Here is a 24617-nt window from a genome sequence, read left to right as displayed (position 1 = left end):
CTGTTGGCCAACCACTTGAAAAATGCAGTGCTATTGAATCTCAGCTCAGGCATGCAAAACCAAAGCGCAGGGACATATATCCTCTCTTCTTTCTTCTTGCCCCAAACATAGATTATTCTCTCTTTCTTTGGGTCCTGACAGAGTGGGACTGAGCTGTCACTGAGCAGATTTAGAGGTCTGCGTGTGTGATACCCCCCTCTCGGGTCAGTAGGAGAAGGGCTGAGAACGTCTGCTGGACTGAGGACAAGGAAAGAGAAATAGTGGGAAAACTAATAAGAGAAGAGAGACTTTTTTTCTTTAATATCCGCCGCGCTGTTCGCTTTCTTCTCTGCCAATATACACTTATACTCATGAGGACATACAGACACCATATGTGGTCGACACAAATGGATAGCAGCAGTTAAGATTTATGGAAATGGGTCTTGACTCGAGTCTGGTTCCCAAACTGTATTTAATTTTTTCGTAACCTTTTATATCTATACTAAGTAAATACAGTGACATCTTTGTCTTGTACAATGACTAGTTGTAGAAAACTGAAACTGCCTTTAGAGATATACAGCTTTCCTTTTTTCTGTGTTCACATTTCTATAGAGCAACATCCCACTTGGTGTCATAGTCCAAATAACTGATTGGGTGCGTGTGGGAATTTGGGGAAACCCAAGAAGCTTGATGATGCTGGACAGGAAAATCAGCGTGCAATGGAAACTTTTGCAGTTTCTGTCTCAACAAACTGCACACATGCACGTTATTAAATGAAAAGGTATCAAGGAAAATGAACCCTAACTCAAGAGCCACTTTTTGATATGTATAAAAGCTACAAATACCCTGTTGTGTGTACTCTAATTTAATAACTAAGACCTTATGTTATCATTAATTTATTATCTAGTGTAGTACAGTACAACAACACAAAGAGCTGCCATGCTAGCAGCTTCCAACAGTGGAGCACTAAGCTAATGATAACATCACAATGCTAACAACATACTGGAATTTACCATATACACAATATGAGCTGGGGTTCACAATATGGGGATCATGGCCTCAGTTTCTTTTGGGGATTAGATATTTTTCAGGGATTTATCCTAATCTCAAAAATTACAGTGGCTCCACCGTGTCATCATTAAAAATTAACCTTACTTGCAAAAGTTCCCCAGTTTAAGATAGGGAGGAGACACATTTTTTAAAAAGTTACTGTGCTAGTGCCAGTAGCTCGAATAAATGGGTGGGTTGGGTGAGGAAGAGCAACTGGCATCAAAACCTGTGCCAAATTAAATATTAGGATCCATCCACGTTGGTGATCTCTTGGGGAAACATGGGAGTAACCGTAAGTACCTTCTTAGTCAAAAACAATTCACTGTGGACAGTTGTGGCCAAGTGTTTGACGTAGTGACAAACATGCTCTTACTTTTAAATTCAGGCTTCATCAACTCCTGCCTTGTTCCAAGATGTTATTACTCTGGAAATTCCAATTTTACCATAACTGATGGAAACTGCATCAAGTGCCGATGTAATTAAGAACCAACAATAAAATCTAACTTGAAGACTTCATTAAGATTAACACTGATAATTGTTTTACAGTGTTCAATAAAAACATTCATTCATTACTTACAGCAGTGGTTCCCAAACTTTTTTTGCTAGACCCCCCTTTGTTTTACAAGAAAAATGTTCACGCCCTCCCCCTCCTGCGCGTGCACGCGCACAAACACATCCTCCAACCACACACACCCTTATTTTGATCCATTGCGGTTTATTTCACACCTCAAACATTTAGTAAACAATTAAGCAAATACAAGTAATCTGCAATAAATTACAGGTAGTAATAAAATAAACTACTAACTCTTTAACACTGCGTCCACACCTACACGGGTATTTTTGAAAACGCAGCTGTTTCGTCCACATGTAAACGCCGTTTCGAATCACCGAAAACTGAGATTTTTTTAAAACTCCTTTTTTTGCGTTACGTGTGAACGAGGAATACAGAGTTCATCACGCAACATCAAAGGTATGTGACTTTTATCACGTCACGCTGTGCGCCACGTTATTGTTTACATGAGATGAATTGCAGAATGGCAGATAGAGACAAAATACTGTTAATCTGACTATCTGCAGGTTTTACACGCTTACATACACACACACACAGTTACTGTCCATCCATTTACAAAGGCAGAGGTGTCACGATGTGATTATTTTAAGTGTAGTTGTTTTTTTTTCATGTGTAATAATATTCAACATTGCTATCAATACATTTTCAAAAAATGCCTCTCAGTGCAAAATGGGTTTAAAAACATAAACAACTGTGAGATACTGTTTGTCTGTGATTTAGACAGGGGGAACAAATTGTGACAGGATCAGCCTGATATTATTTATATCCCACTGTAACTTTACTGTATAAAGAGCTAACATCTCCAAAATGTCAGGAGTAGTTAGTCATAACAACAAGTGTTTGAACTAAAAATCAAGAATGTGGGATCCTGTTTGTCCGTGATTTGAAGAGCCCAGCGAAAACCAATTCTGCAGGGAGACCTACCTCTGCACTTGTGCCAGTGAAACCAAAGGGAAGATTTGCTTCACCATATTTTCTAGTCTTTGGCTTAGAATGAAATTGGTTTGGAAACATATTCAGCTATGCTACATCTCCTGCTTTGCGTTTCTGCTAGCAGTGTCCAAGCGTTTTGTTTTTTTCTTCTCCTTTTCATTCCGCGCCCCCCCTGCAATGGCTCTGCGCCCCCCCTAGGGGGCGGGCCCCACACTTTGGGAAGGTCTGACTTACAGCATCACAAAGGTCTCCTAGAAGAAATTCGAGCTATTTGGCAACCATCTTGGTAAAATTTCCGAGAGATTAGTTCAAGTTAACAAGAAATGAGTGGGAGAGGCATAACTTTGACTTCTACACTTCACGACTCACCAATGAAACTTGATAAAATGTATAAATATTTGGCTGATTGTGCCACAGATTAGGGTTTAAAAAACATTTTATACCCTCACAAGTTAGACTTCTGTTACAGGTTCCTGGAGTTTGTTGACATTACAGCTCAATCCAAAGCATCTGAACAAATGTCACAATCATGAACCTCTTTGTGTAACAACATGACTCACTTGGCATTACAGCTTTTCCCCATGAATTTCTTTTCAAAATTATTAAAGATAACATATCTGTTACAGTTACACATTGCTTCTTTTTTAAAATCTCCTCCCTTTTTTCCCTTTTTTGTCTTGAATTTTCTTAATGTCTTGCTCAGCAGGCCTAAGAATGAGTCAGCATATTACTCCCAGAATTCCAGCAGGTCTTTCTCCAGCCCACAGGCCTCCTCTCATTCGTCTGCTCTCAACTTCTGGCCACAGGGGCCTTCCCTGGGCGGGGGCCTGTCTGGCCCTCACACGTCAAGTGTGGCCCCAGGGTCTCAGAGGACATGCCAAGTGCAACATGGGCTCCAGCCAAAAGCGCAGAGCTGAGACGGGAGCAGCTGGGGCTGAAGCACTGAATACAGGTGCAGAGAAGAACAGAGAGAGGGGTAAGAAAGAGAGAGAGGAGTGAGACTGAAGGAGAGAAGAAGAAAGGGAAAGAAAAGAAAGGGAGAAGAGAGAGAGGGGGACGTGGAGGGATGCCTGTGGGAGACTCGACTCCACAACGTGGGAAAGTAGTGGCTTACACACAAGCAAGTAAGCCAAGAACACAGGCGAGCACTTATACACTCCGAAAAAATTACACACACACGGCAGGAAAATCACATTAGTGCTCGAAAGAGAAACACCTTAGCTAAACCAGCATGGTCTGTGTTATCAATCATTATTTTTGTTGTTATTACAGCTACAGAGAGCAAATTGAACCAGAACATCTGAGGGAATGTTTGGAAAATTCTCAAAAGGAAGAGAAAAACGATTAAAAAAACAAAAAATGTGACGGCTGATGACGCAGATGAGTGCATGTGCGTATCTAGTTATGACTCAAGGGAAAAAAAACCCAAATGCTGCAGCTCAATCAAATGATAACTCATCAATGTTTAGCAGTGAGTAATGAATTTGACTTTGAAGGCACAACCTTCCCTGCGGCTCTCTTTGATGTTGGCCATGTGATATTACTTTTTCATCTTAATCATTCAAAGACTTATGTCTGAACATACAAAGAGACAGATACACTCAAAGGTTCTAGTTTTTTTTGCTTCCAAGGCCACACACAGGCCTGCTGGGAAATTGGACATTTGGCGTATTAATTATCACTAAAAATGACAGTGTGACATTTGAGCTGGAAACCATTTTCAGTTGCATGAAAAGTATTTCCTTTCTAAACCGTTATATATGTTATATATGTTCCTAAATGAGCTGATTTCTCAGCCTCTACCTTGACATTTTTATTATTTCTCAGTATATTTATATTCACAGTAAAAGACTTGTTTTCATTGCCTGTAAATCTAAATTCTTACACTAAAAATACCACTGTCAGAGAGCCTTTACCACAGGAAATTTAATGAAAATGTATCACACTTAAAGCTAGTTTTCCTTGCCTTCATTTTTCAAGTTAGGCATCATTAAATATAAGAGACCCATCATCCAAACTAATCAAATCAATTCTGCACAGTCAGTAAAAATTAATAAATAAATAGAAATTAATATTATCAATAATGTAATTCAAGATGGCTCAAGGCCTTATAGAGATGGCAGAAAGAGAAAAAACAAAAAGGTAAGCATGACCTCAGAAACACTCCACTATCATGATGTCATTCAACTGTTCTCCAGTTATTTGAAAATATAGTGCAACAATATCATTTGTTATATAAAAGTGCATGTTGCATATAAATGAACGCATTTACAGTGGAAAGACGAATTTGTTGGTTTTTTTGCAGATTTGATTCTGTGTTGAGCTGTTGTTCTGAAAACATTTTTACAGTTGGGCATAGATCTATGCTGCTGGGTTCATTTGATTATGCATCTTAAATATAACACACATGTTCTTTAAAATATGCTTTTAAAAAAGCTTCCTTTGGCTGGTCTCTTATTTCTAAGGGGTCGCAACAGTAGATGGATCTATATTATTGATTTGGCATAAATATTTAGGCCGGTCTTGAAGCAGGGAGGAGACACACATCCTTTGTGTGTTAACTGAATGTGTTAACCACTACACTATGGTTTAAAAACATGTATTGCATGGGATAAAGTATTTTTAGCCAGTATCAGTATGGTGTCATAGGTTATATTTCAGTTAGTATTTTTTTTCTAACAAAAGTCTTTTACTACAAAAGCTCTAAATCAGCTGTTCACCGACGGCTAAGACTGTCCTAAACTAGATGATGCGTACTCTCTTCAAACATGTTTGACTAACAAAGCCTAATTTGGTGCGCCCCATGCCCCCAGCCCTCTTATAGGAAGTACACTTCATAACTTTCAGTGGAAACAGTGCAGAACAAAACATTAATATAAGATTAATACAAGATGGTGGAAGTGGTGATTAATGGTGAGGCAAATATTTCTGTGGCAAATTATGAGCCCCTTAATACCAATCATCATGGGTTTGAGTTTAAATAGAAGTTGCATCACCTTCTCACTTCTTTACCATCTTGAAATTACTATTTTTAATATTAAATTGACTACAGCTTGAAAGGAAAACTGTTTTTCTCACACCGGTGTCATAAATTTCATAAGGCAATGAGTTTAGTCCAGAATCTGAATCCAAAAGAAGCCCTTTGGGACATGGCAGACAAAAAAGATTTACAGCATGAAAATGCAGCTGACGACTCCGAAGAAAGGAAGTGATGCTGTCAAGTCAGTATTCACCAGAAAGAATATTTACAACAACTTGTGGAATCACTGACATGATGAGTTAAAGCTATTATGAGAGCAAAGATGGGCTTTACAGATTTGAAAGAAATCTATTACACTCATTTCCAGAATAATTCTTAGACTCTAATAATGTAGCTTTGCATCACTCACAGTTCAAAATAAACCTTATTTGACTCCAAGTGGATCTTTACAAAAACACTTGCTTCATCCACTATTTGAAACCAGCTCTTTTATATCCTTCACCTTCCTTATTAGCCAGCTTTCATCTGACTGCATGCCCCTCTCAAACAGAAGGTTTCAACAGGAGGTGGGTGGGGCCTCTGTGCTCACAGTGGCAAGTCTGGAGCGCCCTCGGTGGCTGTATAAATGGTGGCAGGGCTGTGGTGATGTCACAGTTGGCTCACAAAACAACCAATGCGGCGGGCCCGCTCTACTCTCACTGACATCACTGGGAGCAAAGGTTCGAAAAAACTTCCTGAAACTCAACATTAGTGCATTTTTAAGATCAAGGATTACTTGCACGTTCATGGATGTTGTTATTTTTATAACTTGAGCATTAATGATTATAAGAGTCATGACAGAAAATAAGGAAAATCAAAAAAGCTCTGTTTTAACAAAGGAAAAATACTGAGACCCATTCCATTTAGCCCATCTACCAAAAGCTTTAAAGTAATTAAAGCATTGTTTATGTGTTCCTCTTATACATGGGATGAAAAGGTGACAATTCTGCTACAACAAAATGCTGCAATGAGAAAAAAGTGGGCCAATCAGACACAGATAAATGACAGAGCATGAATGAGGGGAGGGTACTGGCCTACTTGTCTTGGCTCAGGGTCACTGAGCTTTAATACCAAGATCTGCTAACCACACATACAAACATGAATAGCGGTATGTATGGAACCACATTTACACACACACTAAGCTTTTGAAGGGGGATGGGACTGCACTGGAAGCAAAAGGGTGACAGAGATCTGGGGGAAAAAAATACAAAAACTTGGACAGACTCATTCTTCCACCAGCTGCATTTTCTTCCAAACTCCTGCCAGACCTTTACTTGTTTTCGCTCCCTCCCAACTTCCATACTTCATTCCCTGTGTCCGTCATTGATTGCTCTCCTTCCCTTTAGCCTCACGCGATTGCACATGCAAAATACAAAGTGGTGTGAGAAAATAGCCCATGTTGTCAAGTAAACACAGTTTTCAAAACATCTAGTGTCATGGTGTTAGGTTGTGTATTAAGATTTCTTTGGACCCTGTCTGAGGTTACAAACCACTAATCCACATGGGAGAAGCTGATCCAGTGTGATGTTCGAGGAGTGGTTCCAAATGAAAGTATTTTTTTGGCTCTAATTGCTCATTAAGCATGATTTCTGGAGCCCCCTGTACATGAAACTCAAAAACAAAGATTATGGGTGCTTAACTCAAAATATGTCCATGGCCAATGTCTTTTCTTCTTTTGTTAATAACTTGTATGAAACATTACAGACGTTTTTATTATATATTCAAGTACTTGAGGGGGGATCTGCAATGCATCTAAAACCACTGGGTAATTCAGGGTTATTTTTTCTCCCATATATACTGTTAAACAGATGGATGCGATGGATGGATGTTGATCAATGGATCAACATATAGAAGCCAAAGTTTCTACAAGTTTTGATAGTGACATCAGACAGAGCCAAAAGTAAGAGCGGCTATTATTAATATGGTTATATCAGGCACACAACTGAGGCTCTGACCACAGAAGACGGGCAACAGTAACTCAAAAAACCCTTTGTTACAACCAAAGTATGCAAAAGAGCATCTCAAAATACACAACAGGTCTAAGCTTGATGTAGATGGGCTACAGCAGCAGAAGACCACAGCAGGACAAAGACTGGAAAAACGATGCCTGGTCTGACGAGTCTTGTCTACCAACATTGAGAGGGTAGGGTTAGAATTTGGCGTAAACAAAATAAAAGCATGGATCCATCCTACCTTGTATTTATGGTTCAGGTTGCTGCTGGTGGTGTAGAGTGGGATATTTTCTTGGAACATTTTGGCCTCTCAATCAAATAGAGCACTTCTAGGTAATGTGGTAAAATAGTGCTTGTGTGATGCTATCATATCAACATGGAGCGAAATGGGGACTGTTTCCAGTACCTTGTTGAAGCCATGAAGAATTAAGACTGTTCTGAAGGGAAAAGGAGGTCCAACATAGACCTAGCAAGGCGTACCCACTAAAGTGTCCAGTATGCATAAATGCCCTCTGTTATGTTGATCATTAGACAAAGACAGTGACAGCCAAAGACCACCCAGAGCTTTGAAAGTGTCAATGGAAAGCATTTGTTTATTCCCAAACACCAATTTATAACCCATCTAAATCTATACAAATGAAAAATAAGCTTTTGGATAAGGGGCTTGAAAATGTAGCTTAAAACAATGTCTGGCTTTAGATTTTGTTTTTAATACTATACAGACAAAGGGAGGTTTTTGAAAGCACAAACAGAAACAGAAAGGAATAATGGGAGAGAGAGAGTGTGTGTTTAGGATCTGTGTCAGTTTCACAAAAGTCACAATAAGTGTTACTCAGTGAGTGGTTCCATTAGGCAACTGTGACAGAGATAAACAGATTTGCTGTCAAGCCTTTAGTGTTATAGAATTTAGAATCTCGTGGCATTTTAGTATAAAAACATCAAACACACAACAACGTGTCAAATCACTCAGGTGTCCAGTGAGAGAACTTTAGTAAAATAAAGTGTCAACCTAAGACTGAAGCTCTCATTTTATAGTTCATTTAGCATCCCTTAAAAGCTAGTCTTGCCACTCTTAGCCCTTGACGGAGCCATAACGGCAGTTTTCATTATAACTGGGAGAGAAAAAGCTGTCCATGTAGAGTCACCAGTAAACTCTGATAAGAAACAATTAATAGTCTTGGTGACTTTCCATCACAATAAGGTTCAAAAAGCTTCTTTGCCCCATAGGTTGAACTTCTACTGTGCATGTAGAGTGCTTCACGACGCCAAGATGATTGGCTAGTGCTTCTAGGTTCTGCAGATGACTGGCTTTTGGGGGGGAAGGGGTGGAATATGTCACAAGAACTGCCACATTCAGTGACATAAAATTTTCCCATAGATTTTTGTTCAAGATTCATCGACTGGTTTGTCTCTCCGTTGCATTAAATCAGAGATTTAATATAACTAAACCTTACATTCTGTAGATTTTCATTAAAGCTCACCATGGGAGCAATCTATTTCCTCCCTCATATTCCTCCAGTGTAATGCACGGCTGTGTCTTTGTACTGCAGACAGCTGGTGTCTCTTATGGACAACTCAAATCACCGACTTTAAGGACAGAAGATATTAATCTGGAATAACGAACAGGCGCTGTGCATAAACCAAAGCTTTCATGACTTATTTTAATTAAATTGTCAAAAATGACAGTGTTCATTGTTTTTACTGTTGTGGTTTTCATTTTCTACAAGAGATTAAAGCTCTCTTTGTGCATGCTCTGTAATCAGCGTGCCCTCCTTGTACTGCCATCACAGCTGTGTGTAGGTCCTGCCCGCTCTATTGCTGAGCTGCAGTGGTGCATTAAGTACTGTTTCCATACATGATAGTATCATTTATACTAGCGAAACTGACAGGTAGCATACTCCAGGGAAAAATATTAATGTGCTAGAGTAAAACAAAAAACAAGGCTTGATTTCATTAGGTTAGTAATAAAAGCAACCGCTGGAAAATAGTCTATTCTTTAATAATCTGACTGAAAACTGGCATCGCGTGAATAATTCTGACTTCTTAAGCACAGAAGACTGTGCCAGTGTGTGCAAACCAATTATACCACTTGTGCATTTATGTGACATAGCAAGAAACAGTTCTTAGCCCCTGTGCCCTTTTAGTGCCAATTGTTAAGTCTTGGCTGACTGAGAGGAATGGCTGGCTGAGGATCAACATAAAATCAGAGCCTTCTGTCCTCATTAAGAATATTACTTTGAGACCTGCTGTTTTATGTTCATTGTCATTAAAAGGGAAAAACTAATTGCTTTGTTAAAAAAAAAAATCTTATGCCATTTTCTGAAAATAAATACTACGAATTTCTTATGGCCAGATTATTACGATGTGGTTTCTGTGTCAGCCATTATGCCTGTCACAGTTTTTACTTTGTATTTTTATACCAACATCTCTAAAGCAATATGCAGCCCAATTTTTGCCATTTAATGCATCTAAAAATTAATGAAGCACTCTAATTGAGTGTCCCAGGCATCAGATAGGAGACAGTATGTATGAATATTTGCATACTATACAACTAATAAAGAAATAAAATATAGCAAATTTAGTGATTTAGCAGCAGGCTAACTAGTTAATTTATCGACAAAGGCAATGTTCTAGGCAATACTATTTATTTCTCTTTATTGCTTACTGCTCTTTGAGTCGTTCAACCAGATGAGAACAAAGCTGTTTAAACAAGCAAATATCCTGCTGATGTGTGCTTAAAAGTGTTTTTTCCCCTTTTTTTGGCTGAACTGTGGTTTGCTTATGCTGAGAAAGAAACACAGTGTCAATTACTTACTGTACAGGATGTAAAATAAAGACTGGATGATATGATTCCACTTGTAGGACCACCAAAGAAGAAATGCAGAATCATTTAAAAAACAAACTCTGTTTTGACTTTGCACGCTCTGAAGAACATTATAATGATGCAAGATGACAGTTCCTAAAAAGGGGGAGATGCATATTTCAACCGTGTGTCTGCTGCTGGCTTTATTCAATTCAAAGTAAACCAAAGATAAATTTGTAATAGATTTGTGATATTTCTGTAATCTTCGTCACATCTTCCAGTGACGGATCCAACTGCAGCAGAATGATGATTGTGATGTGGACCTCGTTCAAAATGTGGTTTAAAAAACTTTTGAATCTGTTTTCCCAGAAACAGGAACCTATCCGCCTACAACGACTGAGGTTAGAACATCTGGGTGTAGCCCTGAACTATAAACTAACTGGAAATGTCTATCTACAAAACAGTTGAAACACTTCTTACAGGTATAACACCTTTAAGTGCAATTTGCCAATCCGTATCCTGGTGGCAATGTTTAAGAAATAATCTAACAGTCTAAATGAGATCACAAACCACTACAGGAGTTTTTCTGGAGACTACACTAGGTGCACTCCAATTTACAGACATAATGGGTGAACATAATGAAATTGCTGCTGTTAATACTCTGCAGCACCAGAAAGTAGGACAGCAATGTGTCCCTATGAGCTGATGTGCATTAACCCGTGATGAACCATGCCAACAATGGGTGCAGATGTTATGATGCGTGTTATGTGGTTCTGGTGTCTAATGTCCTAAATAAAGAGCGATCCAAATTACTCAGCAAACAGCCAGGAACGTCAACCATTCCTCTTGACAGATGTTTACTGCAAAGTACTGATATTGCACAGCAACTAAGGAGGTAAGGCTAATCGCTTTGAGTGCTGCAGCAAAGTGCACAATTTTTTGAGAAGAGATTCAAGTGTTATTTTTGCAAAAAATGCACAGACGTCAGTTCTTTGTAAAAATGCCTATTTAGTCCTCTGACTCCCCCTGACAAACATCCTAAAAGGCAGCATTATGAAAGGTGATTCCACTGATTTAGCCTACTTTGTACATCATGGCCTCAGTTCCATTTTTAAATTCAATGCATCAAGGAAGAAAAGGAGGAGAGGAGGACACACAGGGATACACAAACAAGAAAATCCACTCAGAAGAGAGGAGATGAAAGGAGAGCCCAGACTTCTTTGTCAGTGAGTCTGCTGAGCACAAATCATTCCAAGCATTTGTTTAAGTTGGATCTGTATTTCACTCCTCCACCCCCAGTCTCTTCAATAAAACACTGCTTTATGAGTTTACACCCATTTGTGCAATTAAGACATGTTATCCTTTAGTCTGGCTTTCTGCCAATGTTAATTTATCTACTTATGTAATTTATGATTTAGAGACACACACGAATATGTGGAAAATTTTTAAGGAATAATGCAATAGGCGTAACTCCTCTGAAGTTTACCTTGGGGGGTTTGGATGGGCAAGAAAACTGTATCTTTAATGCCTTACTGGACAAAAGAGCACACAGTGTCCCGATTAGGCCGTTTGAGACTACAAAGCCCAATTGGCCAGAGAGCTCTACAGAAAAATAAACCTGAGTGGGAGAAAGTGAGTGAAAAAAAGATGACTGTGTGTGCAAAGGGAACCTTGAAGGATATCTAATACCTCCACAGTAGAGGAGATGACATGAAATGTTGAATATAAAAAAGCGCTCATGGGCAGATTTGCCTTTTCAATGGGACAGGTTGCCCCAATTAGAAATGTAGATGACAAAGTACACCTGTGTGTCTGTGTGCGTCCTTTGTGTCTGTCCTGCTGTCATTGCTGTTTGATGTTATACCGTTTTCCTGAAGGCATGGGAAGGGTACTCAAATATCCTTCCATTGCAACTGTCTCTTCTTATAGTTCTTACATGAAAGTGATTTTACACTGACACTTCCATACAGCTACAGACCGAGTCTGGAGCACAATTGTAATGCGATTAACCCTTTACATCAGCGGTCCCCAACCTTTTTTGCGCCACGGACCGGTTTATGCCCGACAATATTTTGACGGACCGGCCTTTAAGGTGTCGCGGATAAATACAACAAAATAAAACTAGCACCGGTACCGAAAAAAAGAAGATTTATTCATAACACACGTGAAAAGACCCAGGAAAACCGAGTTAACGATAAAAACGATAACAAAATAACGCTGAAAACCGCTAAAAACCCTGAAAACCATACATTTCACACCTGAGCCTCTACTCTTGCGGCCCGGTACCAAACGACGCACGGACCGGTACAGGTACGAGGCCCGGGGGTTGGGGACCGCTGCTTTACATGATGTGACATTCAACAATTGAGGAATATGCAGCATTTATTGAGGCCTGTGTATAGACCAAAAAATATAAAATTATGCCTGATATATTTGTAAACCCTGAATGTAATTTTTCACAGGACCTAAAGTTAAATTTGTTCCCTCCAGTTGTTTGTAGGAGTCTTTCTTCTATGTTAATTACATACCTTTAAGCATCATACAGCAGCAGGATCCATATGAGCACCTCCAAAGCTAAAGTTTTGCATACATTTTAAATATGTTCAAGAACTGTAGTCTACTTGGACATGGAGGTACAACTGATCAAGAACAGTGAGAACAACAACAGCACTGTTCTCACAGCATAAAGAACAAGAACAGTAAATAACACTCAAAGATGTACTCTTTTTACCCGAAAGAGGTTAGTGTCATACAAAGCATCACAGAATAAACCATCTTTTTATAGCAACCATCCTGAGGATGAGTTTTTATTTCACTGTGAGGAAAAGTCTTTTTTGTTTTATGCTCCCACGCAGATCATCTTTTCAAAAACAACATGCAGATGTAACCTCTCTAATCATCAAAGTGACTAACAAAACACAGCAGCAAGCAGCCTATTAAAAAGGAAAATGGATTTTATTATACCATAAAAATTATTTGGATGATTTATGAATGTAAAGAATTTTCACTTAATTGTTTTTTTTTCTTTTTTTGTTTTGCCCTTATAAATAGTTCATTAGTTTAGTTGGGGTATTTGAGCTATAAGTGAACTCTCTGCGGGACTATTCAAAGGGGGACACTGGTACAAATAACCCAGTGGCATTAATAGTGAATATAAATTTTCTGCCCTTCTTGATTTCATGTAATTTTATGTATTGTATAACACTATTTCAAATTATTTTTATCATAAGTCCACCAATATATTCAAAGCAGGCCTTTATGTGTAAAAGCATTCCCTGTAATTATTGCTGATGTGCACCCATGTACTCAACCCTGAAACCAAACACACGAGACATCCCATTTAACCCTCAGTGTAGGCTCAGTATTATTCAAGCTCCCTTTTATCTGCTAAATGCTCTATGTTCAATGCTCACTACCTGCAAAATGGATAAAATGTAGTGGAGTTATTCCACTGAAAACAAGTGCCTGCTGTGACTGGAACCAAGGTCAGTAGGAGCAATGACATCGAACCACTACATCCATCCAATGAGCTAGAGGCCACTAAAACGTATCTGTGGGTTTCTCAATACAAGTAGAGATTTAATAAGCAGTAATGTTTTTCACAGTTGATCTAAAATGCTTTACAAACCAAAGCATGGGTCTTTACTTATTCTCCTACAGCAATACAACAGCAGACTGGCCAATATAATATAAAACAGGCACTGAATTTTCAGCAGTAAAGGTGAGTCACTCTTCCTCTCAGTTTCCTACAGAGAAAGCAGTAATGGCCAGCGTAGTATCTGAACATCATCACAGGAGGAAATGTCACAGTGCAAAGCACCCCCAGTATTTCAGCCCACTGTTCTTCCAACAGACATGATGTTGGTGTCATAACCAAATGAGGACTGGGAGGAGGTAGGCGGCTTCAGGCCGCTAAGCTTTGCTCTAACAGGGAAAGTCCTATCCAAATTCCAACTCTGACAGAATGCAGGATGCAGGCGCCCCGCCCCCCTGAGATCAGAGCAGCAGGAGGAAAGCTGGGAGCGTCGTGGATAAACTGGAGGAGCGCAGTATGACTCATTGGAATCAGGTGTTCCAATGATAACACAGGGGTTGTCCGTGAAAACGGTTGATGTAACCAGATTTCATGATAACACAAATATTTTTCCGATTCTGTGATCATATTTTTTCATAATCACTCGGGCTAAATTTCCACACATGTTTCATAGCAGCTCAGTAACTGACTGAGTGAGCTGATCACTGTTGTTCAATGGTGTGGTCACGTCTGGATGATAGCAGAGATGAATCACTGATTTAAAGATGGACTTGGATGGGAAAGAATTATGCATAAGTCCTTCGCCATAAATAAGATTCATTAAGACTCTGATAAATGTACATTTCATATTATCGCTGTATTTTCTCATCAGGGCACTTTCTGAATGAATCAATACTGGTCTGGGCGGTGATTAGCGCGCTGATAGATCATAGCCAGACTGCCCTTTTAATGGTCAGATTTTCCATCAACATGACTTTGGATCACTCTTATTCATCATAATAGGTAAGGGCATGGGCATGAGGAAACCTTCGTTTCCCTGCACCATCATTAAGGTGACCGATTGTGGATATGGCCTGTCACTCTGCCACATAGTTAGTCATCTAAGTAAGAGAATTCATATTCAGAAGGTCTTACTATCATTAATCGGGGCTTGACTACACTGAAAGAAAGAGACCTCATGGAAACATAATGACCTTGGAATAATAAATGTCTTTCTTATGTCACTTCTGTTTGAAACACACACGTCCTCCAACCCCCTTTCTGCTTCCTTTACACAGTGCCATAAGAAAACAAAACAGGCCATGAGGAATAGATACTGCCTGTCTCCTCACTGTGACATATGACATTGACAGACAGATGCTGGAAAACAGATTTTCTCCTCTACCCCATTTATCTTTCACCCCTGTTTGCTCCTGCATGGATCAAATAGTAGAAGATGTGAGCCAGATGCTAGACTGTCTCCTGACTACACTCGGTTACCCAACAGTGCAACTGATTGACTGACACCTTTTAAAAAATAAACTGCGCTCAGCAGAACTGATGGCAGAATGCTGCACCTAATAACATTAATGAACAAAAATATAGATGGAAAAAAATCTCTTCTTCATGACATTTCACTTTGCTTAGTGCTTTAATATTGAAGATGTTAATTTAAAATCCTTATGATTACAACACTGTACCCATACGTACAGAAAAGCTTTCATAAATTCACCACATTCCTAACTTGCAGGTTACAAAATGGGATCTGAGGCCTTCACTAGGCACCTAGAAAGAAGTGTTATGGGACTTTACATGAGGAAACACTGCCACCTTGAGGGGATTATAATGTGTCCTGAAAATAACACCAAGTATGTCAAACAATCCTAGATGAATACTAACTTTATTAGGAACAGTGCACTCTTTGGAGCCGCATAACTCAACTTCTGTTAAGTTGTAATCACAACATATGTCAGTATTTAAAATAATATAGCATTTAGGAGACTAATTAATATAACTAAATGTAATATTTATCCTAAGCTGACAGTTGAGTAAAATCATGAAGATACGCTTGTGGGATAAAACTAAAAACCAAACAAACTATTTGTGCACTGTCCAAAACAGAGTGAACAGATTTCCCATTGTTTTCCTAACTGGGAGTAACAGGGTATACCTGGATTAGCTCAGCAAATTCACAGACCTACATAGCATTTCTCTCCTGGGGGAGAGGAGATCATTAATTGCACCTCTGTGGCACTTTTACAGAGTTTAGGAAATGGTCGGGTGGCTCCAGCACAGAAAAAACAAAGAAAGAAAGTTGACAGAGACGGAGTGCACAGGGAACCCATGAGGGCACCACGTTCATCAGTTTAGAAAACATATGGAGCGGAGAGCCATGCCTAACACACATTTAAGCCAGTTGGGATCAAAGAAACATCATCTAAAATTTATCAAGACCATGTCCACACCAAGTCAGATGAATGTCAAAGACCCTCTCTTCCTCTGTATATTACCGCAGATTATCGACACCCACAACAAAGAGAAATGCTAATCTTGGTGGTTGGATAAAGCAAAAGCTGTTGCATTAGAATCAGCAAGCATGTGCTGTTGTTACAAACAATGCAGCAGTGATGGTAAAACAAAGAAAACCTAAATCTAACTTTGGTTGGGGTTCCAGGTCGAAAGGTGAGTATAAAAGACTTTACTTTTAAAAAAAAGCTCATCTTGTCATGAATAATTTTCCCCCATCCTTAAAGGTTGAGCAATAAACCAATCAGCGAGTAGCTTTGAAACTAAAATGAACAACAGCTGAGCCAATAGCATCATTCATTTTTGGGAGCTCACCTTTGGTTAAACATCCCTCTGAAGTTGTAATTGGCTCTGTAGTTGGGCATCGGCTTGGGATCCAAAGGCCTGTAGATAGCCGGCTCCCCTCTCTTCATGGCGAGACCATTCAGCTCGACTGTGGGTGTTATACTGCCTGTGTGAGCAAGAGTGCAGATGCAAGCACGGAAAAGATTAAAACCAAGACAGGGAGGTTTTTAAAAACACTGATGTGAACTTGTTTTTCTGGCAGCAGCAAACAAAATGGCTTAAAATGGTCGAAGCAGTCTAAAAAGATGGAAACAAAATATTTTCTAGAAAAGACACACAGGCAGAAAGCTGCACTGTGCAGCCTAACATTTGCCACGTGAAACTGCATTCTAAGTAAAAAGTACCCCCAGGATGCATGCACCACTAATACCACCACTTCTCAATGATGTTGCATAATTTATCACAGGATTTTTTGGACTTTCTTAATCCCATTAAAAGCCTGGCTTTGAGGCCTTTTAACACTACAAAGTCGCAGAGGGCAAGGGAGGTAAGTCCAGACTAGTGGTATTAATTTGGCTAGTGATAAACTTTAAGCCTGTTCCTAGGTTTTACTGAGACACTTCATACTGGTTTTTTGTTTGTTTCCGTGAACATCAATTATCTGAATATTCCCAGTTGCTTGGCAGCAAACCAAAATGCCCCCTAAGTACATAAATGCATTGCACTTTAAATTCATGATTATACAGACAGGTATAAATTAAAAACTTCCTCTGTAAAGGGACTTTTTAGCTCTATCCAGTGTGCTAACATCCAATCCATACTTTTATTTTAACACCAGACTTTAAAATGAATGAACATTAGTGAGTTTCAATTAAAAAATCAAAAGATTGTTTCCAATTTTAGGAGGATGAGACAAGGCGAGCTACTAGAAGTGTAAATGCATGGGCTTTAATGCTAACTATAAATTCCTGAAGATGTGTGCACACAGAAATGAACAGCACAAACTTGGTTTTAACCATCTGCAAGAAAATGAACCTGCTTCTGGTAAACAGGTTAAATAAACGAAAAAATGTTCACAGTGCTGTCGTAATTTTAGATCTCGTTCACAGCAAACGGCCATAACAAAAAGCACAGGATTGATTCGTGTCTGCAAATATCTAGGATAAACTGCTGGAGTCTAATATTATGTCAGATGAACTGCAAAATTTATGTTTGCACAGACAGATGACTGTAGATTTTGTCTTTCATCCCCTACGTGGAAACTAGGGAGTGATTTTACCATGACCAGTAAAAATAGATGGAACAATTACAACAAGATGTTTCATATGGTGACCAGACTTTAAAAACTGTGAGTCTATTCTTGACAATGGCTCTGTTCCACTGAAGTATTTTAACAGTTTGACAGTAAAGTGGAGTGTATAATACCAAGACCTGACCCTGCAGCAGCTTTATCAAGTTCATCCATTGTTTATTTGCCATTTATTCCATTGGATACTCTTGTCCACAGGATGTGGACCCTAACCTTTTTATCCATATATCACTAGCATAGCATCACAAGTCAGTAACTCACTACAGCCTTTTAAACTGCCACTAAGTCCAATGAAGAAAAGATGAAAAAAATGTGTCCTTTTATCTGATCTTCACTCTGTTACACTCTTAACTTTTTGATTATTGGCAAGCATTTGCTATTCCAGGAAGCATGGTAGTGACTATGCCTGCGTGGGTTGTCTCTGGGTACTCTGGCTTCCTCCCATAGTCTTAAGACATGTTGGTTTGGTTAACCGGTGATTCTAAATTTGTTACAAGTGTGTGTGTGACTGTCTATCTCTGTCTTTCACCTTTCAACAGCCCAGATACGCTCCAGCCTCTCAATAATCCTAAGAAGTAAGTAAGAAGCAAAAAACAAAGAATGTATAGCTTTAATATTTGCTTGTCTATGATTCCAACTTCAAACAGTATCAATGAAGAGGTTAAGCTTTAAAATGTTAGACATAGTGCTAGCAACTAATTTAGCAACTAAAGCGCTATATAAATGCAATCCATTATTATTATTATTATTATTATTATTATTATTATTATTATTATTATGATAGGCCCGGATTGTGCTTTAGGATAACAGTGGACCAAAGAAACAAGCTTAGCTTGAGAAAAATTCCTCGGTTAAAAAATACTGTAAAACTTTTGGAGGATGAAAACCTGCTTTGTTGCCCTCAAAGATTTGAGAAATCTTGGCACTCTTAGTTAATGAACAGGGAGTAAAAGTACCTCCTTCTTGGCGGCCTCATTCTCCCTGGATCTAAAGGCAATATCTTCTTTCTGCTGCTACAGCTGAGCCACAGCCCATATATAAAGTTAACATTTAAGTTCTTCTGTAAGACATACAGTGTTAATCATTAATTTAATACCTAATAATATATGAATAGAGTGCTGTCTATGTTTCCTGTAAAAAAAACAACACCTCCATTTTTAAGAGTTTAGCAGATTATAACCAAGCATCAACTTGTTTTGCAGCTTTTTCCAAATGGTTCAAACATTCTTCTTGAAACTATAGCAGCTATCACACGCATAGCCATAGAAACAGTAAAAGGTGCAATTCATGGTAATCCTTCCCAGCCACTTGTTTTTTCAACAGTTAAAAGAAATTCAGTTGTGGCTGCAGTACCTGGGTTACTGTTGATGTCAGCTTTAGGGGAGCGGGGCGCTGGCCTGGGAAGGACACTCTCAGCCAGTGCTTTGGCAGCTGTGGAGTGTTGCGCCTTTTTAATACTGGTGCCCTCTGCCTCCCACACCTGCTCCCCAAGAGTCAGCTGCACGGTGAAGATCTGGAAGTGACACCCAGAGAGGAAGACATTACCCAACATTTTTATCAATATCCTTCTTACAGCACATTTGGCAGGAGTTCAGTGCTCTCAGCACAGCCAATAACTAATTACTAATTACAAAAAGTGCAAATGCTTTATTTATTTAGCCCATGTGGATGTGTGTCAAAACAAGAATTACACTGAACTACCTATTGAGATTTATTAAATATTATTCCATATTGACATGTGAACGCTACATCTGAAAAACTTTTTTTTTACCTTAGCGTGTGCAGGGCCTCTCTCATTGAGGAGCTTGTACTGTGGTTGGATCCTGTTGAAACGGGCTAACTCATTCACCAAACACATTGGAGTTTTCTCTTTAGGGTTTGCCATGTTCTCCTGGGGCGAGCCTAAATCATATCAGAAGACGACATATTTAAAAACATGGTAACTAAAGCACTCATCTATCCATCTTCTTCCACCTATATTCATGAACAAATATCATTTTTTAATATAAGAATTGGATACTTTCACTGAGTGACAAGGGATGAGATATTAGCAGCGGATACAGCCACTGGAACACTTCTAACTTGCAAATAAAATGCAAACTTGTTTTATTTTTATATGTAATTAAGGGGGAAAAAAATCAGTAAACAAGCACTTAATAAATAACTAATAAATGAATCTGTTTATAGGACAATATTGTAAGGTGTTTTTTCCTTCTTGTTGTGGTCAGTCCGTGAGCTACTGGCTTATAGTGCAGCGATCGTGGCTCAAGAGTTGGCAGTTCGTCTTGTAATCGGAAGGTTGCCGGTTTGAGCCCCGGCTCGGGCAGTCTCGGTCGTTGCGTCCTTGGGCAAGACACTTCACCTACCGCCTACTGGTGGTGGCCAGAGGGGCCGATGGTGTGATATGGCAGCCTCGCTTCTGTCAGTCTGCCCCAGTGCAGCTGTGGCTACAACTGTAGCTGCCTCCACCAGTGTGTGAATGTGAGAGTGAATGAATAGTGGAATTGTAAAGCGCTTTGAGGGTCTCGAAAAGCGCTATATAAATGCAATCCATTATTATTATTATTATTATTATTATAGCTTACATATGACAGGAAGCGTTGGCAGAAATTCAGTTCCTAAATCATTATTAAAGAAGCAGTGGTACCGAAACTTTTCTGAATTTAGGTTAGGTCATGAGAAATAATGAGCAGTAAAAGGAACATGAGATAGAGCCCTTTAGGCCAGTTACCTAATTGCCTAAAGTCAAATTTTTATTATAGAATAACTATGCAAACACGCACATTGTATTGTACACTTGGGTACAACTATAACCTTCATCATGCACGTAGTTGTCTGTATGAATCATTGTTAAGGTCTTAAATCTATATCAGTATTATAGAGTCATAATATATTATGACTGAGGTTATGTAATTTTCACAGAATAACTCACTGAATCATCCCCCAAAATAAAAACACACTAATGAAATGTAGTCCATCATTTGTTGGAAATCACAGAAAGTATTGATCGCTGAGCATGTACTGGCCATGTCACATCCCCCCCTGTTTATAGAGTGAAATCAGGAATCAAATATTTTAGCCCTTCAACACTCTATTTTTTGAATAAGCAGAAATTTAATAACACAGTTTTACAGATAAGCAGTTAAATACCAACCACTGCCGTGGGTGATGGTATTTTATTTGCAAAATTGTTAACCTACTGTAACAGTTTTAAGTTTTCATAGATAAGTAGCAACTCCACACATAATGCAAAATAATAACTAATTTCCCCTAAAGACAAACTTGGGGGAAATTCTACCTGGCGGTGTGGCAGACACAGGGGCGTCCCCATATCCGACTGCAGGAGCAGGGCAGGCGGGTGTGGGGGCCGGGCCTGTGCCATTGACGGAGGGCTGCAGACCCAGGGATCCTTGACTGGCCATGGCCGTTGGAGGGACTCCAGGGGAGAGGCCAGGACCAGCCAGGGGGGCTGAGGTCTGTACTTTCACTTGAGCCATGCTCTATTCCTGAAAGCAGAACAAATTTGAAAGCTTTTGTTAGACATATACTTACTACACTGTAATTATAACTACTGAGTAGTTTAAAAATAAAAGAAAATCAATATTCATTCACTAGCAGTACACAATACTGCATTAAGCATCTGTGAGTCTGAGCACAAATGCACATGCACAGTTTAAAGCTAAATGTCATTTGACAGATTTCTCTGGGCTAAGCCTGGAGAACAGACTTCAAACTGAACAGCCCTAGGCCTATCTCACATTCTGATCCACTGGCAGCTAATACACCCAGACAATGAACCTTTATTTGAAGGAGCTTTGCTCATGTTACGGCTGAAAAAACTCTCTGGCAAAAAGGAGGAATCCGCTGGTTGTAGCCTGAACAATGCAATCTATATTAAACCACATTTTGAGGGACACAGCCCATTATCAAACAAATAAGGGTCAACAAATATCAAACAGCAGAATGAATTGTAGTATTTATTTATCTCTTAAAATATACATGCAATATTTAGCAGTCACACAGGTTGTGACTGTGTAATTTATGTAACATAAGCATATATGCTACTGTGTGTTTTTGTCTAAAAAAAAAAAAACATGATTAAGGTGATAAAAAAAAGTCTATAAGATAAAAAACAATTGCTCCAAAATGGCTCCCACTTTTGAGTCACACAAATAAGTGGCAGACAGTGATCGGAAATGAAGGAAATACTTTGAGCATCCCCACAGAGGTCAAAACAAAAGGTCAAAGCTGAGCTGAACCCCTGGAGTTTTGAAGAAATTCAGTGTCATCCCTTGGACACTGCATAAAATGCTAGCTTTGAACATGGCACATTCAGGTTTTTAAATATTGCATATCTGATTTTGCAGGTGTCACCTCTCTGTATTGTTTAGGGACCATGTTTGAAAGCGCCTTGAGGCGACATTTGTTGTGATTTGGCGCTATATAAATAAAATTGAATTGAATTGAATTGAACTGGTGTAAACATCAGCCAAGTTTGCACGGTCACAAAATAGCTAATAAGGTTTAAATGCACCACAACTGATGCATCTCTTACTGTAATATGACTTTTATTCATTGCATGTCATGAAGTTATTCCTGTTTAATTCGTAGGTGCATCATGCCTGCCCGTGGGGTACTTGTGGTGATAGTCCCTCTTGCTTTTCTTTTTACGCTCTCACAGCAACATGCACAAATACAGCGGCAAACAGCTGCCTGTTTGCACGGCTGTCTTTCACTGCAAGTTGAACATGGGGGTTGTGTTACGTTGGGGTTGACTGGCAGAGCTTCAGTGCTGTCTGCAACCCCTGAACATTCATTACTGTGTCCAGCTTAGCAGGAAGCTAACGTTGCCAACAAGATATACGCAGTTTCTTCCCAATGTCAGCTCCTAAAAACACGCAGACAGAATAGGCAAGCATGCATGCTGTCATGAATATGCCTTTATGGTTTCCCCAGATGAATAAATCCTATCTAGCCACCCCCAGTTGCGATACTTTAGCCGGTTAAAGCTCATCATGGCTGATCGGCCGAGCACCCTTCTTGCTAGCATCTCCAAACCGCCCCATCCTTCTCGAAATTCTGGGGATTTTCAGTCAACCCTAATATCATATACGAGTTGGCGACAACGTGGCAAATAATCCACAGAGTATCCGACAACTATGGGAAAAATATTTCAGGACATTTTTTTACCTTTATCCAGGGCCAGACCCCAGTTACACCTCCAACATTGGCAAACACTAAAGAGAACTGGATGGAAGAGGAACCGACCACCTTATTTGTCTGGGTAAAAAAAGAAATGAAAATACGTGTCACTGGACTCAACATGGCGTATCCATGTAATATTTCACGCATAAAGCTTGTGTTTAGCTAACCTTGTTGTGGCTGCATATCGCATATCGCTAACGTACTATGAGTGGAGTTTGAGGTGAATTTTGAATGAAGCCACCCCCGCCGCGGTAAGGATGGTTCAGTCCTGGTGCGCTTCCTCGGATCCCACAGTGTAACTTTTGATTCAGAAACAAAATTAATATTTCCAAAGTTGTTTTGCGCACATTTGTATCACCAAATGGATTTTTAGTCTTATTCGTAAGTTTTGCATTTTACAGGTCCGTGTTTCAGTGAAACTTAAGGTTTTGTGCTAACGCTATAAAATATAGTTTTACTTGGAATATTTCCCCAACCATCCATTGGGAATTTTCTCTATTTTATTAATTAGAAAATTAAAGCAAACCCTATGAGTGTCTCACAAACAATCTAGTCAGAATTCTGCATCAAGCTTTATTTGGAAAAGTCCACGCTGGGGTGGCACTGTACTAATATGAGAAATTAAAAAAAAAAAAAAAAAGATGGCTAGGGGTGGGTGGGTAACCTACATACACTTTATATTTAACAAGGAATAGATAACCATTAAGGGGAAATATCACGAACTGCTAATCCCCAGATTTGACAGCTAAAGCGTCTCCAATAGAGGGCGTCACTAAACCACTTCTCCCTGTGTTATTGTAGACAGAAAAATATCCAACAATAGAGCAGTATAAAAAAAAACATAATTCAAGCAAAATAAGTGAAGTAAGTAACCTGATAACAGATTTTAATTTTACTTGGCCAAACGCATGTATATCTATTGTACAATCTGAAATTACCCTTTCCCCCTTTGTTTTTGGCTGAAATAATTTCTCACACCGTAACTGACCAGTTAAAAAAAATACAAAACAAAAAACAAAACAAAACACAAGCTTCAAATGAAAGCTCCATTGCTTTCAAAAGCTCAGATCATCAGTTTTCCTGCCACACTACAGCTTTATCTTTGCGCATGTTTCACAAACCTTGTGCAATTCCACAGCCACGCCTGAGATCTGTGCCATTCACTTTTTACAGACAGATGGAATTACATGCTTCTGAAATATGCAGTTTATGTAATGTGTCACTGTCACACATTTATCTTCTTTCGCAATTTGGTCATCATCCTTCTGCCTTCAGAGCAGAACCACTCAGTCTTTTGCAAGCTATTTAAAAAGGAGAAGAAAAAAAACCCCATACTGTTCAGACTGAGGTTGAATAAAAGTGAATCTTTGTTTTTATTATTGATTATGAAAATGAACAGGCACCTATTACATGGAGCTTGCACATCCCAGAACAAAATTTCAAATATAAATAACACACCCTTATTAGTGTT

The 24617-nt window shown here is 39.1% G+C and overlaps 1 protein-coding gene across 1 annotated transcript in view; it reads right to left on the bottom strand.

The window, feature by feature from the left end:
* The window catches only part of stau2 (staufen double-stranded RNA binding protein 2), a 117862-nt gene extending 93491 nt beyond the window's left edge, over window positions 1-24371 (bottom strand). Inside the window, exons 1-5 of the mRNA XM_085172090.1 lie at window positions 23132-24371; window positions 21240-21447; window positions 19713-19843; window positions 19295-19454; window positions 16663-16798 (exon numbers count right to left, since the gene is read on the bottom strand). Of these exons, the coding sequence (XP_085028216.1) occupies window positions 16663-16798; window positions 19295-19454; window positions 19713-19843; window positions 21240-21438 (626 nt within the window). The 5' untranslated portion in view covers window positions 21439-21447; window positions 23132-24371. The remainder of the gene's footprint in view (window positions 1-16662; window positions 16799-19294; window positions 19455-19712; window positions 19844-21239; window positions 21448-23131) is intronic.
* Between the last annotated feature and the right edge of the window lie 246 nt (window positions 24372-24617).

This window comes from Neolamprologus multifasciatus, chromosome 9 (assembly GCF_963576455.1).
Source record: "Neolamprologus multifasciatus chromosome 9, fNeoMul1.2, whole genome shotgun sequence".
Classification (NCBI taxonomy): Eukaryota; Metazoa; Chordata; class Actinopteri; order Cichliformes; family Cichlidae; genus Neolamprologus; species Neolamprologus multifasciatus.
This window is presented reverse-complemented; position numbering and strand designations above follow the sequence as displayed.